This window comes from Didymella exigua, assembly GCF_010094145.1.
Source record: "Didymella exigua CBS 183.55 unplaced genomic scaffold M421scaffold_10, whole genome shotgun sequence".
In the NCBI taxonomy this organism is placed as follows: Eukaryota; Fungi; Ascomycota; class Dothideomycetes; order Pleosporales; family Didymellaceae; genus Didymella; species Didymella exigua.
In genome coordinates, this window is record NW_022984784.1 from 1 (window position 1) to 12842 (window position 12842).

Consider the following 12842-nt stretch of genomic DNA (forward strand, 5'->3'; position numbering starts at 1 on the left):
GAGGTTGAGCAGAATCGACTCTACATCCACTGGAGGCCTACAAGCCAGATGCCTGCTGACGGCATGACGAAGATTCTTCCTCGTCAGAAGCACATTAAATTTATACAGCAACTACAGCTTATAGACATTCGCTTAAAGGTTTGTAAGATGGAGAACAATAGCTAAGGGGTTCATCCTTCCGTCGCAAAGTGACTACAGGATGAGGGGGTGTGTAACGGTTGAGAGGAGAAGCGGATCACGTGTTGTTGGCGGTGGTCTGGTGTTACTTCCTCATGTTGTTGAGCACCTCTTACCTTGGCTGCGCTACAAAGACGTCATCAAAACAAACCCCGCAGCGAGCCTTGGAGAACATAGACACAACGACAAGAACAACACAGAAAACAATACACTCATTATATACATTTGCTCTTCATACCGCAACAGATAGGGTAGGATACCTAAGCATACCCTACCCACCTAGTTTAGGTTGGGTAATACGTGATAGGGGTAAGGTAGAGTATAGGTAATATGTAATTAGGGTAAGGTAAGGTAGGGTAACACGTGTATAAGGCAGATGTAATAACACGCTATAATAATTAGTTAAAAACTGTGCAATAGAGTAAACTCTAAGTAAGGTACCTAGGTAATTAGCTACCCTACCTATACCTATAGTCTGAGCGACCTTACCCTACCTATACCTAGGGCTTAGTAACCCTACCTTACCTATACCTATGCTCTGTGCAACCCTACCTACCTATACCTTGGTCCATGCGACCTATACCTAACCTGTACTGTAACATTTGAGAGAAGAAGCAGATCACGTGTTGTTGGCGGTGATCTGGTGCTACTTCCTCATGTTGTTGAGCACGTCTTACCTCAGCTGCATCACAAACACGTCATCAAAACAGACCCCGCAGCGAGCCTTGGAGAGCAAAGATACGAGCAGAACAACAACACGGAGAGCAACACAATACACTCGTTATATACATTTGCCCTCGATACCGCAATATATACCCTACCCTAGATAAGGGGTACCCATCCGCCAGTCTAGTAGAGAGTTGGCTATATCCTCCCCATCAGTGAGCTGGGGTAGATATCCTCGCTTGTCCAGCTTTAATATATACTGAACAATCACCTCCTCTGTCGTACTTATGGGCTTTATTAAATTGACCTTGCAATTGCGTTGTGAGAGCGTTCTAGCACGTTGTTGTCTTAGTGTTTTTTCTAATACCTTGTAGATTGTTGCAGCACGCAGAATAGTAAGAGTCACGTCTCATTTAAGAGCATAGATAGTAAGCTGTATATCTGATTCCTTTGAGGCGCTCTGAGTCTTGTTGCGTTGAGACATCGCGGGTTGTGTGAAGTTTGGTATGGTCTTGGCAAAATCCGGTCACTCGGCCATGAGGTACGTTAATTGCTTTTCTGTGTGGCTCTACAACCTCATTTTTGTGGTAGTGGAGAGGATGATTTTCGTGCACAGGCCCGGGATGTGCATGGGGCGGCGAGACACATTACAGAGTGCCCAATACTGCTCTCCTTCAAGTTTTATCGGCAGATGGCAGTAGCTATCATCAATAAGCATCTTCCGAGCCTTTTCCACGCCTTTCGACCCTTTATGCACCGTTCGACAAGTTGCTGTCCTCGTCGCTCAATGTCACGTCTGCTGGTGAATTCTCCATTGCGGCAAGTAGTTATTTCGAGGGAGTCGAGCGTTGTTTGTTGAGAAAAGCCGGGAGCCGTTGTCAGGATGAGCGTTACTGGGGTATACTGGATGTGGAGAGAACGGGCACGAGCATCCCGGTGATGCCTCGCTTGAAGGTCCTTCTCTTTGAAGGAAGTGATCTGAAGCGCCGTTATGCGTCTTGGTCAAGGGGCAGGTATTCTGGTCACTACGTCGAAATCCGTTAGTTTTGTGTGCACCGCACGAAAGTGGACCAGAGTCTGGGCTGTGTAGCTCTGATTGTAGGAGATCACGCAACTGCCGAGTCTGTTTGTAGATGGTGAAGCGAGGTATGATCCCAATTCTGCGGCCTATCAATTTCAAGCGCGAAACGATAGCTTCCAGCTCGCGGGGAGGAGCTGCGGCAGCATCTTCAAAGGACCTCGTTACTACTGGGTGTGGTAGCAGTGACAAGTTAGCCATCTTTCGCAATGTCTGTTTTTTCCTCGGACTCCTGGAGTGGCGCGAAAGAGAAGAGTGACTCGTCTGACTTGACGCAAAATTAGAAGGTGATAGTGGTCTGATTACGATGTTGGAGGTCGCTCGCGGTGACGTGCAGATTGCTCTTCTGTAACAGCTTGGCCAATGCAAAAACGATGGCGATCTCATTCGATACCCAGCAGTCATAGCCCTGGGGCTTGTGCACAGACCGCCCAGGTGCAGTTGTTGATACCTAGGTAGTAACGCTTTGAAGACCGAACTTGGAAGATATTGCAAGGGCGAATCACGAGTTTCTTCAACTCTCTGCTAAAAATTGCATCATACTTGAAGAAATAGGTATGCGAAGCATTTTACGACATCTTATTACATCAGTCGTTGGCGCAAAGCCTTTGTAGCCTTGTGGTGGATGTGCCGCTCTATCCAAAAAAAACCGTGGTACTTGAACTGTGCAGTGCAATTAGCCCTCCACTTGCTGTCACAATGTTCTTAGTCACTCGCAGCCTTTAAACGAAGCAACGCTAATTTGATAGCGACTCCGCAGATCACACGTCTCGACCTGACCTGGATGCATGCATGAATTGAACACAGTCAATCTAAAATGATAGGAGATATCTACGACGATACCATATGGGTAGTCATAATTGGTATGAGCTATTTCCATAGAGAGGTGCAAAGGGAGTTTTGCACAAACATCTAGGTAAACACGCAGAGTCAAAGATCTTCCAGCCAATCTGAGGGGGGCAACATTTTGTGCAGTGAATCACATGAGCCAGGAGCTGACCTTACGGACCTGAGATAATGGGCATTGGTTTACTACCTCGACAGAACTTAATTTTAGGGACGCCTACCCGTTCATGATACCATCGAGATGAGAACGAGGGTTCTTGAATTACCGATGCTTCGACCGGCACTCAAACGCTTGAACGCTGGCTAGAAATACTTCCCTTATCGCTTCGAATCGGTGATGCAACCTTGGCTGAGGTACGGCATCGCCTGGCACAGAACAAAATCAATCCTACAAGGCCGATGACACCCAATGTGACGAATGCACCTATAACGCCGGCAACCACGTTCGATATGCCAGAGCCAGTACGCTCAGCCTGCGACCCAGCTTTGCGCGCACTGTAGGATTGACAGAAAAGCGCATCGCTTTGACATGTGCCACACCATTGCTCCGGGGACATGATGGCAAACCCCTTCATCTTCGACACGAAGTCAGTGTATAAGAGTGACTCGTCCTGTCCGCCGAAGAGTGGGAAAGCTGTCGGTGCTTCTCCTTCGGTGGATCCGTTGCGGAAGAGGAAGCGTACACGCAGATCTTCCACATTTGAAGGGAAGACAGTGGCATTCTGCGACGTGAAAACCTCGAAGGCCATCGTCGAGGCATAATCCGGAAGTCCGTAGAAGTTGTCAGAGACAGCAGTCAAATTGCTTAGTCCGAAGAAGGCCAGGAATGTATCGTAGCTGCCGGCCAACAGTGAGAACTTGAGCTTGCCTTGCGATGAAACAATCTGGTCGAGCTGCTCTAGAATACCACCAGCAAATGTCTGGCCACCAATGGAACGCATAGAGTCGTCGGCATCGTAAGCCATGTGGAACTCCCATTCATCAGCCAGCGTTTGAAGCTGTTTCATATCTTCGCTCGCGACTGTGCCATTGTGGGTTGCATTATGGATACACGCTACATTGAGCAAATCGAAGATGTCATACGCAGCAGCGAAACTGAGATTGGCTTGCTGATAATCGTAGACGGAGTTGAGCTGATCCCAAAATGACTGATAAAACGGCTTTGTCTCTTCGATACGTTGCTTAAAGGCTGCACTGTCCTCATATTGCTTCATGGATTGTGTGACCGCTGGGCATTCTTCGTCGCCCTTCAACAATATCGTGTCAGGTGAGTCATCGCTCTCTCCGTGAATGACCAGATATTGATACCCGCCTAAGGGCTTGATGACATGCTCATTGCTGTTCAGAGTCTGAGTAGCGAGCTCCTGGTCGGTGATCTCCAAAGGCGGGTACAAGCCTTGCAGGAAAGCTGTAGCTGTGTTGAGCAAGACTGCTTGGTCTGGTGCAGACGCGAAGATCTGCGAGTTGACAACCTTGTCTTCAGATATGCCGAGGATTCGCTTCGGTGAAGATGAGTTCAGGTAGATATTGCGGTAGTCTTGTCCGATATCATAGTTCTGCTGAAGCCCTAGATTGGTCATGTTATAGCCCTTATAGTGCTTGGATGTTCCTGTGTAGCTTAGCATGCGAATAACAACCATGGGTCGAATACTCACGGTCACCGTGACGCGAGAAAACAGTGACGCCGAGCACTGTCTCGGCTTGAGCTGGAGCCAGCACGCCCAGCATGGCGATCAACGACTTGGAAATCATATTTTGTAGAGCTCCCACTGATCGTGTGTTAAATGTGCCAGCGGCGGGGAAACCCAATGAGCTTTATGCTTGACAAACAAGCAACCACGCTATATGCATCGTTGTACTGCACACTTCCGCGGATGTTGCTGAACGCCCGATCGCTGCATCCAAGCTCGCGATGCTCCTCGTCCTCTCGTTTTACGATTGGATGGGATAAGTTCTTTGTAGTAATGCCCCACCTTCCAAGGCCTTGGCGAAGCGGAAAAGCGAAGAGTGGGAGGACAGCCAAGTGCTCTTATCGTTTGAGGCCAGTAACAAAGGTGCGAAAAAAACTGCTTGAATTACGAGGTACTATACGTGGTGGTCGACTGTTGGTGATGACATGCATGTCGAAATGAACAGAACATGAGTAAAACCTACGTCAGACAGCTGGACCGGAGACAGATGGCCGGCCGTTACGAGGCCACCGAATTCGTCCTCTCACAGCGATTTTTTCACCGTCCTCTTAACCTCCTCTTCCGCCGTGAACCCCACCCTCGCACAGAAAGCAAGCCTCACTAGTGTCGCTACACCCGTGACCACCAGGCTCCCCCAATCCTCCGCCCGCCACGTCTCCGGCAGCACCCTGTGTTGAGCGTTCAACGCGCCAAACACCGCCGGGAAATACGCAAAATCCGTGATCAACAGTCCGATCTCGACAATATGCCAGATCTTAGGATCTGACGTGTATCTCAGGAGGAATGCGGAGATGAAGCCAAAGTTCAACATGTTGCCGCCGCGCTGCTTGAGGATCATGATATGCCCGATATCCGGCGTGTCGTCAAGGATGTGTGACGAGAGAACTGTGCGCGGGGCTAAGAAGTCGAGATACGCGCCCCAGAGACAGATGATCGGGTCGACCCATGTGAAGAATATGCGGTAGAATGAAGGGATCGCACGTGTCGAGGATTTAGGGTGTGACATGTTGCTCGAGCTGTACTGAAACCAAAAAGCGTCTGAAGTTTCACAGTGTTGCACAGTAGGGCCAATAATGGAAAGACGGTTGTCAGTAACTATATCGATGTGTGTTGAGAAAAAGGTAAGATGACGTTCGACGCGGGCGCCAAGGTGATGATGCCGCACCGGCCACCTTTTCGCGATCATCGCCGGGCCGATCTTCAACACCTACAACAACCGCAATGGAGAAATTTCGCTGTCATTCTGGAGCGGGGAGCATCATTGCTGCCTTGATGTGATTCATCCCTACGAGCTTGCATTGCTGAGCACGCGTGGAGGAAACGTGACGGGAAGAACACGATCTTGTGCAACTTTTAATCTATCAATTTGTAGATTCACATTGCCTAGTCAAGCTGTACCATATATGAAGAGTGTCACGATTTGAGTCTCTCTTGCCTCATAGGCAACCGCGCCTCACCTTCGGTGACATGCGACTACCCATCCTGCACTAGCGCTGTTTACAGCCACTCGTGTATACCTACTGTTCGTAGCTGCACACAATACAACCTCCTTTCAATCCTTCCATTCTTTCTGCATATGCGCACTGTTCACTCCACTGCAACAAAGAGTAATCATGTGTCCTGTCGTTTTGTTTCTCTGCAGCGTCCCCGAGCTCAGAAATCACAAACCTTACATGCCGAAAATCGCTCCGACAAAGATCGCTCCGAACACGCCAGCAGCATCCACGGCATAAAGCCTAGGGGCGTCATTGGTGGTGACCTCAGCAGGTGCAGACTTTATGGGTATTAGCAGCTGCCTCACAAGTAGTAAGAGCTGTACTTACTGCAGTAAGGCTGACGCTAGCATTGGTGCTGGACAAGGGCACACCTAACGCAAAGCTCAGCGTTCCGTTTACAATCACAGTGGAGTAGAAGGGCGCAGGATTAAAGACAGTAGTAAGCGACGTAGGAGTGGTTGCAGAAGAAGAGACAGGAGCCTTATTTGATGTCGCCTCGGTGGTGGCTACGACTTGGCTGCTTGCTGAAGCAGCAGATGAGGGAGCAGGTGCCGACGACGTCGCAGATAGGTGTGCAGCTGCTGATATCTCAGCAGCAGCAGAAGTCTGCGCAGAGGCAGCGGAGGATGTAGCACCGGTGCTGCCAGCTTCAGGAACATCATCCTGCTTCCCAGCCAGCGGCTCAGTATCGAGGCCGCACTTCCCACCGGCGCTTCTCAAAGTGCTGCCATAGTAGCGCCAGATATTGTAGTTGTCCGATCCAGAGCACTTGAGGCAGTTGTTGTAGTCGGTAACAAAAACAGTGCTGTTGCAAGGATCTGGCATGTCAGACATGGTCGCTGTTGTCTGCAGTGACGAACATACCAGCACCTCGAGAGAGGGTGATAGCAGAACCGCTGACGCGATTATTAGAGGAAGCATTGACTTTACTGGAGTTAGACGCACCAGTTATCGTGGCAGTTGTATCCAGGAGTACCAGGCTCCTGACGCTTCAAAAGAGCGGCGAAGTATGCGTCTTCACGCGTAACCAGGCCGGTGGCGCTAGCGGCAGCAAGGAGAGCGGTGACAATAAACTGAGTAGCGACCATTTTGGACGAACAAGCAAGTTTCCGAGCGAGTGTCTCAAATAACAAGATGTTTGCGAGGAGCATAAATCCAGGAACGGGCAACACAGGTGTTTGTAGCTCTCTCACGCGCCGCACTCGTACCTCCCTCGTCCCGAATTCCGAATCATCTTTTCCCGCGTTGGCTGGCCATGCTTCCAGATTTTGCAGGTTCACATGCACTCCCTGCGTCCAAGGCTTTGCAACGATGGCCTGATGCTAATCGGCCGAACATCGGAGATCAAGCCCTTATCAGATCGTCTACCGGTAGATGAGCTGATACGATGCACGCCGAGTGAATGCCTAAGCCTGAAGCAGCGAGGTCGGCATCGCCTATTCGCTGGACGGGCGCGCTACGACTCGTTAGCAGAATCTGATAACTCCAATCTTCAGACGCCAGACCCGAAGCTCCAGGGTCTGCTGCCGTCTGTATTCCCATTGAATATCAGACCGGTTCTAGTGTTGGCCTTTGTAAGACTTCGCCAACGGAAGTGGGGTGACAACGGCTGGCAGTGTGTGATTCGAAGCGCAGAGGGGGAAACGATACTTGAGCATCTTGGCGGCGCAACGCACGACGGGAATTGGTTGGAACACGAGGTTGCCATGCCGTTATCTAATCCTTGATCAACTACACATGACCGGTACGCAGAGAGCGAGTGACAGCAATGGACGTTCACATATGAAGCGCCTCACGCGCCTCGGGCTGTGCAATTCACTCAAATCGAAGAGGTCTCAAGAATCAGACATTATGCGTACAACACTCCTGTCAGTTATAGCGGCCTTTGCGATGTTGGGCAATTCGCAGACACACGGTGAAGGTGAAGAGGGTGCTAGGATGGGACCCGTAGCCTTCCTTTGGCCACCTGACCGAGTGTGGGATGCGCAGTACGACAATACAGCACCGTGTGGAAGTTCAGCAGGGCCATCGAACCGAACAGTCTACCCACTGTCGCAGGGCGCCGTTGCGTTGACTATTGCTGACGAGGCATGGCACGTTGCCTTCCGTCTGGCTGTGTCAGATAGTATGTTCACCCATGCCTGCGATATAGCATCACTGACAGACCATACAGACCCAACGACCCAAGCCGACTTCGACGACCAAGTCGTGGACAACATCACCGACGTCGATCCAGGTCACCAGTGCTACTCAATCGACCGTCTCGAGGACATTACGGCCGGCACCAACGCCACAATCCAGCTCGAGTACTGGGCCGAGTTCGAGGGCGAAAATAACGGAAACAACCAATCGTTTTTCGCATGTGCTGATATTGTAAGTTCTCCCGACCAAATCGTGCTCTTGCTCGCGACTGATGATGACACCAGACTTTTGTCGAAACAGTCAATTTATCCATTCAAGTCCCCTGTTTCAACGTGACATCCGACGACTTCAACGCACCCACTCCCAGCTCCTCCAGCAGCACACCAACCAGCACCAACCAATCAACATCGTCGACGCCAGAACAGTCCTCCGGCGGCAGCGGCGGTCTCTCTACCAGTGCAAAGGCAGGTATCGCCGTCGGCGCCATCATCGGTGGTCTAGCAATTCTGGGTGCTGGTGCGTTCTTCCTGTGGCGCAGGGGCAAGAACGTGGGGCTCAAAAATAAGGACGCGTATGAGCTGCGGGCGAAGAACTTGGGAAATCCGACGCCGCAGGGGTCGACGTCTGCGTGAGGGCGGCATAATTGAAGGGCACTGTGGGCTGGGAGGGTGTGACGGTGATTAGTACGTACTGATCGGACGTCAGTTACTACTTACGCTTATGAGATGATGACATGGTTGAATCACACTGTACTGTTACCTGTTTCTTTTTGCTGAGATCTGTGGTTGGGTCGTAATATTCCTCGACCGTGTTTTGTTGGTCTTGGTGGCCAAAAGAGCATATCTGACGGTGTGAAGTGAGGTTCAGGGGTGAGCCCCACTCGATACGCATGCGCTTCATGTTTTCTTTCATCGCGGTCTCGTCGTCCTACTTATTATACACCCAGGTCAGGTTATCAGTGCCTTCGTCGAACCCTTCATCCTTGTCCCCGTCCTGTCGGGTTCCTTTCAGCTTGCTCCGGTAGCTCAACGCCATCGCTGGAGGCGGCAGGCGAGAAGAGCCTTCGGCAGCCCGATGGTACTGACGCAAGGCAAAGATGCCGTAGATTTGTGTCTGTGTCCTACCCATAAGACTGGCTAGATCTGCCGCCTCCTGAATGTCAATATTAGTGGAAGCTTCATTGATGACAGCCAGATCGGCTTCACTCTTCTGAGTCTGTTCAGTACAGGACTTTCGCAGCTTTTCCTTCTGTTCCCGTTGTGCCTCCTCGTCAATTCTAGGACCTGAAGCATCCGCGGCTGATCTGCTATTTCTGATCAAAGGCAATGTTATCAGTGGTTTGGCGGTAAGTTTGCCCTATGCTTCAGTAGCCGCCGTGTTTCGGCTAACGCTCGGCTTCTTCTCAGCTTTTTTGGTGGTTTGATATCTCGGGTTGCCCATCCGTCCTCGGAGACTGGGGCAAGTAACTCCGCATTTTCAGCCGTAACGACATTGTACACAGTCCAGAAGTCCTTGTACTGAGGTTCCGGAAGGTAGGCTCGAAGGCTATCCTTCTGCGCTCTATTCCAACTCCTGACTTCGTGAGACAGTACAGCTGCGACGATGATCTGCTTCAACATACCGTCCTCGTCTGCACAAACGCGAGCATCAGACCCAGGTGGAGCGAAGCAGGCATCCACGCAATCTCGAAGTATCTAGCGTACTCCCATGGCGATAGAACTACGCATCAGGCCATAGATTATGTCCCATATCTTATCTTTTGCAGCCGTCGTCGGAGCTTCGTACTGGAGTCGTTCGTCTAGAGCGAACATGTGCAAGTGAAACACATGGCGCAGCGCATCAACCAGAGCCGCGATTTCTGGGGTAGGTTTACTGTATTCTGGGACTAAGAAGACGATGATAAAACTGCAGGTGCCAGAATTCGGGTACAAGAGCCCGTTAGCGGGTGGGTTTTCGTATTCTTTAGTGTAGAGGAAGGTGACGAACCGGTCGACAAGAATTGGGTGACACTTCTTGGGCAGCGCAATTGGGAGAGTCTGCAGCTGCTGAGCCATCTTTGTTCAGGTTTAGCATTTTGGATGCCGGGTATTGACATTGACTCACATTGTCCCTGAGAACTTGCTCTTCTAAGTACTTAGGGCCACCAACGAGCATACGCGAATGGACACGAAATTCGATGCCGGCTTCAGTAAGTAGGGAGAGGTCGCCTTCACATAAATGCTTCGGCAGTCGCAAAGCTTGAATGCATGACAAATGCGGCTTGTTGGGCAATCTGTGGAAAGCCTTCAACAGCAAAGCGCGCGCATGTCTGTATTCGTGCCGGACTGGAGACTTCGCCGGGAGCCGCGTAGATATAGAGCGCAGTGTAAGTGCTGACAGTCTTTGTGCCGTCACATGGATGTCGATGGCGCAGTGCTAGGGCAGGTTGGGTCGAGATTGTTGGGATGGCGGGACTAAGCTGAGCTTCAGGTGACAGGAAAACTGGACGCGCTCGAACAAACGACTGCAACGTCACACCTTGCCTTCGACTCATTTGCGCCAGCCACCACTTCCAAGGGCCCGCGGCTAAGATGATCGGATATGCACTACTCATACAATCATTACTCGTACGCCTAGAAAGTAGGCCTTGTCCTCTCGCCTTTCCAAAACCCCATGACCTCACCCGTCTCACCGACCCAATCCTTAACACCCCCAAAAACCTGCTTAGCCATACCCTGATTGGTCCCACTTCTCGCTCTCCTCTTGCCAGTAGCAATGCCAGCAACGCCACTACCATTACCACTAGCAAACCCGCTAGGCGCCACGCCAGAAGATATATAGCTGCTCCCTTCGCCTGTCGCATACTCGGAGCCCATTGAGGGCAGCACGTTCTCGCCAGCGCTCAGAGAGACGAACAATGCGAACGGCACGAGCCACACGCAGAGACCGAAGTAAGATGCGATTTCGGTGAAAGTGGGGACGTCTGGGCGGTCGTAGGGGTAATTCGAATAGTTATTTGCGGAGGGTGAAGGGGCGCTGAAGTGGCGGAACCAAAGGTAGTGGTTTGCGATTACCAGGCCTGTGTTCGTTAGTATGCTGATGTTGCAACTGGATGATTTGGTGCAGCGTGAGGTCTCCGTTAAGTGACGTACAGCAGGATAGTAGGAATAACGGGTCTGTCAGCTTCACGATCGGGAAGCGTCGCAGATTTTGCGCATAGACGACATGGCTGACGATGCTGAGCGCGCTGAGGCTGACTGGGAAACCGTCGACAAGCAATAGGAGGGTTTGGATGGCAATCACGCCGTATATCAGGCGGTTGAGCAGTTTCTTTGCGAAAACTGTGTGCTCTTCGACCAACTCAGAGAGGTAGTATAGTCCAGATGCTGGTGTAAGCTATCAGTGGAGCTCTTGATGTGTATGATGTACTTTACGACTTACCTATCGCCAATGTCAAGAATCCGAAGCCCAAGATGACCCCAATGTACCCGAGGGCTGGTAATATCCACATGTCGGCTGTGAGGTGTGAAATTCGAACGTTCGACAGCTGCCAGGTACCTGGACAGCGATGAGGTCAAGGTGGCATTAGGCTCGGGAGAAGTGGGGATCTGCTCGTGGTGATTGGTGGTTGACGCGGGGTTTAGCCCACCTTTTTTTCGAATGTCCGAAAGTCAGCACCAGGACCAGAACAGCACCATCCGACTATAGAACTTTCTCACGATTCCTTCACGGTCACTCTGACTAGCTCGTATAAGCTCGGATCGCCTGCAGCATCCTTGACAACCTCCACGGCCCGTCTATCCTTACACAGACGCAAACATGTCGCGCCCGGAAGACATATTGTGCGTACCTCTCCCAACACCGGCCAAATCCTCACTAACTCTTCCAGACCCCCGGACCTGCACTACAATGACGTCGAATCACGCAAATACACCACCTCCTCGCGAATCCAGCGCATCCAAGCCGACATGACCCACCGCGCGCTCGACCTAATCGGGCTTACACAACCCTCGATGATCCTCGACGTCGGCTGCGGCTCCTGTCTTTCAGGCGAAATTCTCTCACAGACTGCCGAAGAAGGCACACCCGCAGGCCCGCACGTATGGGTGGGGTTCGACATCAGCGCCTCGATGCTGGGCGTTGCACTGGAGAAGGAAGTTGAGGGCGACCTGCTGCTGGCGGATGCGGGGCAGGGCGTGCCGTTTCGCCCGGGAACTTTCGATGCGGCGATCAGCATCAGTGCGATTCAGTGGCTGTGTCAAGCGGAGACGAGTGAGGATTCGCCGACTGCGAGGTTGTTCAGGTTCTTCAATCAGCTATATGCGAGTCTAAAGAGAGGAGGGAGGGCATGTTTGCAGTTCTACCCCAAGAACGATGAGCAGAAGAAGATGGTGGCGCAGGCGGCGATTAAAGCTGGATTTGGCGCTGGTCTGCTTGAGGATGACCCCGGGACGAAGAGCGCGAAGACGTACCTTGTGCTCACAGTTGGTGGAGGCAACCTAGACGGCGACATTACTGGTGTGGTGCGCGGCATGGAGGGTGTAGACGTTATGGAGACACGGCGCAAGGGTGGTCTCGAGAAAAGAGGCGTGGACAAGAAAGGCAGCAAGGGCTGGATCCTAAAGAAGAAAGAGCAACAGAAGGCACAGGGCAAGGTTGTCAAGGCATCGTCCAAGTATACCGGCCGCAAGAGGAGGATTCAGTTTTAGAAGAAAAGTGTTTACGATACCATGCATAGCCAGGAGTTTGGGTTGCGGCATATCCAGG

General features: G+C 51.4%; 7 protein-coding genes across 7 annotated transcripts; 2 read left to right on the plus strand and 5 right to left on the minus strand.

The window, feature by feature from the left end:
* Positions 1 to 2828: 2828 nt before the first annotated feature.
* Positions 2829 to 4539, minus strand: M421DRAFT_419289 (phosphoglycerate mutase-like protein). The gene is made up of 2 exons (XM_033592064.1): positions 4423 to 4539; positions 2829 to 4376 (listed from the first exon to the last, which is right to left on the minus strand). Exons 1-2 carry the CDS (start codon positions 4517 to 4519, stop codon positions 3052 to 3054), a joined length of 1422 nt encoding a protein of 473 aa, XP_033449750.1. The 5' UTR covers positions 4520 to 4539; the 3' UTR covers positions 2829 to 3051.
* Positions 4540 to 4822: 283 nt separating this feature from the next.
* On the minus strand, positions 4823 to 5594 carry M421DRAFT_419290 (uncharacterized protein). The gene has a single exon (XM_033592065.1). The coding sequence runs from the start codon at positions 5462 to 5464 to the stop codon at positions 4982 to 4984; it is 483 nt and encodes a 160-aa protein (XP_033449751.1). The 5' UTR covers positions 5465 to 5594; the 3' UTR covers positions 4823 to 4981.
* A 410-nt stretch (positions 5595 to 6004) lies between these two features.
* M421DRAFT_121562 (uncharacterized protein) lies at positions 6005 to 7219 on the minus strand. Its single transcript, XM_033587303.1, has 3 exons — positions 6900 to 7219; positions 6282 to 6759; positions 6005 to 6232 (listed from the first exon to the last, which is right to left on the minus strand). The coding sequence occupies exons 1-3, from the start codon at positions 7103 to 7105 to the stop codon at positions 6128 to 6130; spliced, it is 789 nt and encodes a 262-aa protein (XP_033449752.1). The 5' UTR covers positions 7106 to 7219; the 3' UTR covers positions 6005 to 6127.
* A 625-nt stretch (positions 7220 to 7844) lies between these two features.
* M421DRAFT_59960 (uncharacterized protein) lies at positions 7845 to 8728 on the plus strand (the record flags this gene model as incomplete). Its single annotated transcript, XM_033595734.1, has 3 exons — positions 7845 to 8079; positions 8191 to 8348; positions 8381 to 8728. 3 exons carry the CDS (start codon positions 7845 to 7847, stop codon positions 8726 to 8728), a joined length of 741 nt encoding a protein of 246 aa, XP_033449753.1.
* Positions 8729 to 9507: 779 nt separating this feature from the next.
* Positions 9508 to 10374, minus strand: M421DRAFT_121610 (uncharacterized protein). The gene is made up of 2 exons (XM_033587304.1): positions 10200 to 10374; positions 9508 to 10150 (listed from the first exon to the last, which is right to left on the minus strand). Exons 1-2 carry the CDS (start codon positions 10248 to 10250, stop codon positions 9791 to 9793), a joined length of 411 nt encoding a protein of 136 aa, XP_033449754.1. The 5' UTR covers positions 10251 to 10374; the 3' UTR covers positions 9508 to 9790.
* A 68-nt stretch (positions 10375 to 10442) lies between these two features.
* On the minus strand, positions 10443 to 11639 carry M421DRAFT_419292 (DUF396-domain-containing protein). The gene is made up of 3 exons (XM_033592066.1): positions 11517 to 11639; positions 11228 to 11461; positions 10443 to 11154 (listed from the first exon to the last, which is right to left on the minus strand). Exons 1-3 carry the CDS (start codon positions 11584 to 11586, stop codon positions 10709 to 10711), a joined length of 750 nt encoding a protein of 249 aa, XP_033449755.1. The 5' UTR covers positions 11587 to 11639; the 3' UTR covers positions 10443 to 10708.
* Positions 11640 to 11894: 255 nt separating this feature from the next.
* Positions 11895 to 12784, plus strand: M421DRAFT_59953 (S-adenosyl-L-methionine-dependent methyltransferase; the record flags this gene model as incomplete). Its single annotated transcript, XM_033595733.1, has 2 exons — positions 11895 to 11917; positions 11965 to 12784. The coding sequence occupies 2 exons, from the start codon at positions 11895 to 11897 to the stop codon at positions 12782 to 12784; spliced, it is 843 nt and encodes a 280-aa protein (XP_033449756.1).
* Positions 12785 to 12842: the final 58 nt, after the last annotated feature.

Bases quoted from the DNA above. Each gene is read 5' to 3' on its own strand.
- M421DRAFT_419289 (XM_033592064.1), bottom strand. From the start codon at position 4,519: ATGATTTCCAAGTCGTTGATCGCCATGCTGGGCGTGCTGGCTCCAGCT. The intron at 4,377-4,422 runs GTGAGTATTCGA...TAAGCTACACAG, and splicing joins TTTCTCGCGTCACGGTGACC to GAACATCCAAGCACTATAAG.
- M421DRAFT_121610 (XM_033587304.1), bottom strand. From the start codon at position 10,250: ATGCTCGTTGGTGGCCCTAAGTACTTAGAAGAGCAAGTTCTCAGGGAC. The intron at 10,151-10,199 runs GTGAGTCAATGT...ACCTGAACAAAG, and splicing joins AGCAAGTTCTCAGGGACAAT to ATGGCTCAGCAGCTGCAGAC.
- M421DRAFT_419290 (XM_033592065.1), bottom strand. From the start codon at position 5,464: ATGTCACACCCTAAATCCTCGACACGTGCGATCCCTTCATTCTACCGC.
- M421DRAFT_419292 (XM_033592066.1), bottom strand. From the start codon at position 11,586: ATGTGGATATTACCAGCCCTCGGGTACATTGGGGTCATCTTGGGCTTC. The intron at 11,462-11,516 runs GTAAGTCGTAAA...AGCTTACACCAG, and splicing joins ATTCTTGACATTGGCGATAG to CATCTGGACTATACTACCTC. The intron at 11,155-11,227 runs GTACGTCACTTA...TAACGAACACAG, and splicing joins GTTATTCCTACTATCCTGCT to GCCTGGTAATCGCAAACCAC.
- M421DRAFT_121562 (XM_033587303.1), bottom strand. From the start codon at position 7,105: ATGCTCCTCGCAAACATCTTGTTATTTGAGACACTCGCTCGGAAACTT. The intron at 6,760-6,899 runs GTGCGTCTAACT...TCCTTGCAACAG, and splicing joins TACAACTGCCACGATAACTG to CACTGTTTTTGTTACCGACT. The intron at 6,233-6,281 runs GTAAGTACAGCT...ATACCCATAAAG, and splicing joins CTAGCGTCAGCCTTACTGCA to TCTGCACCTGCTGAGGTCAC.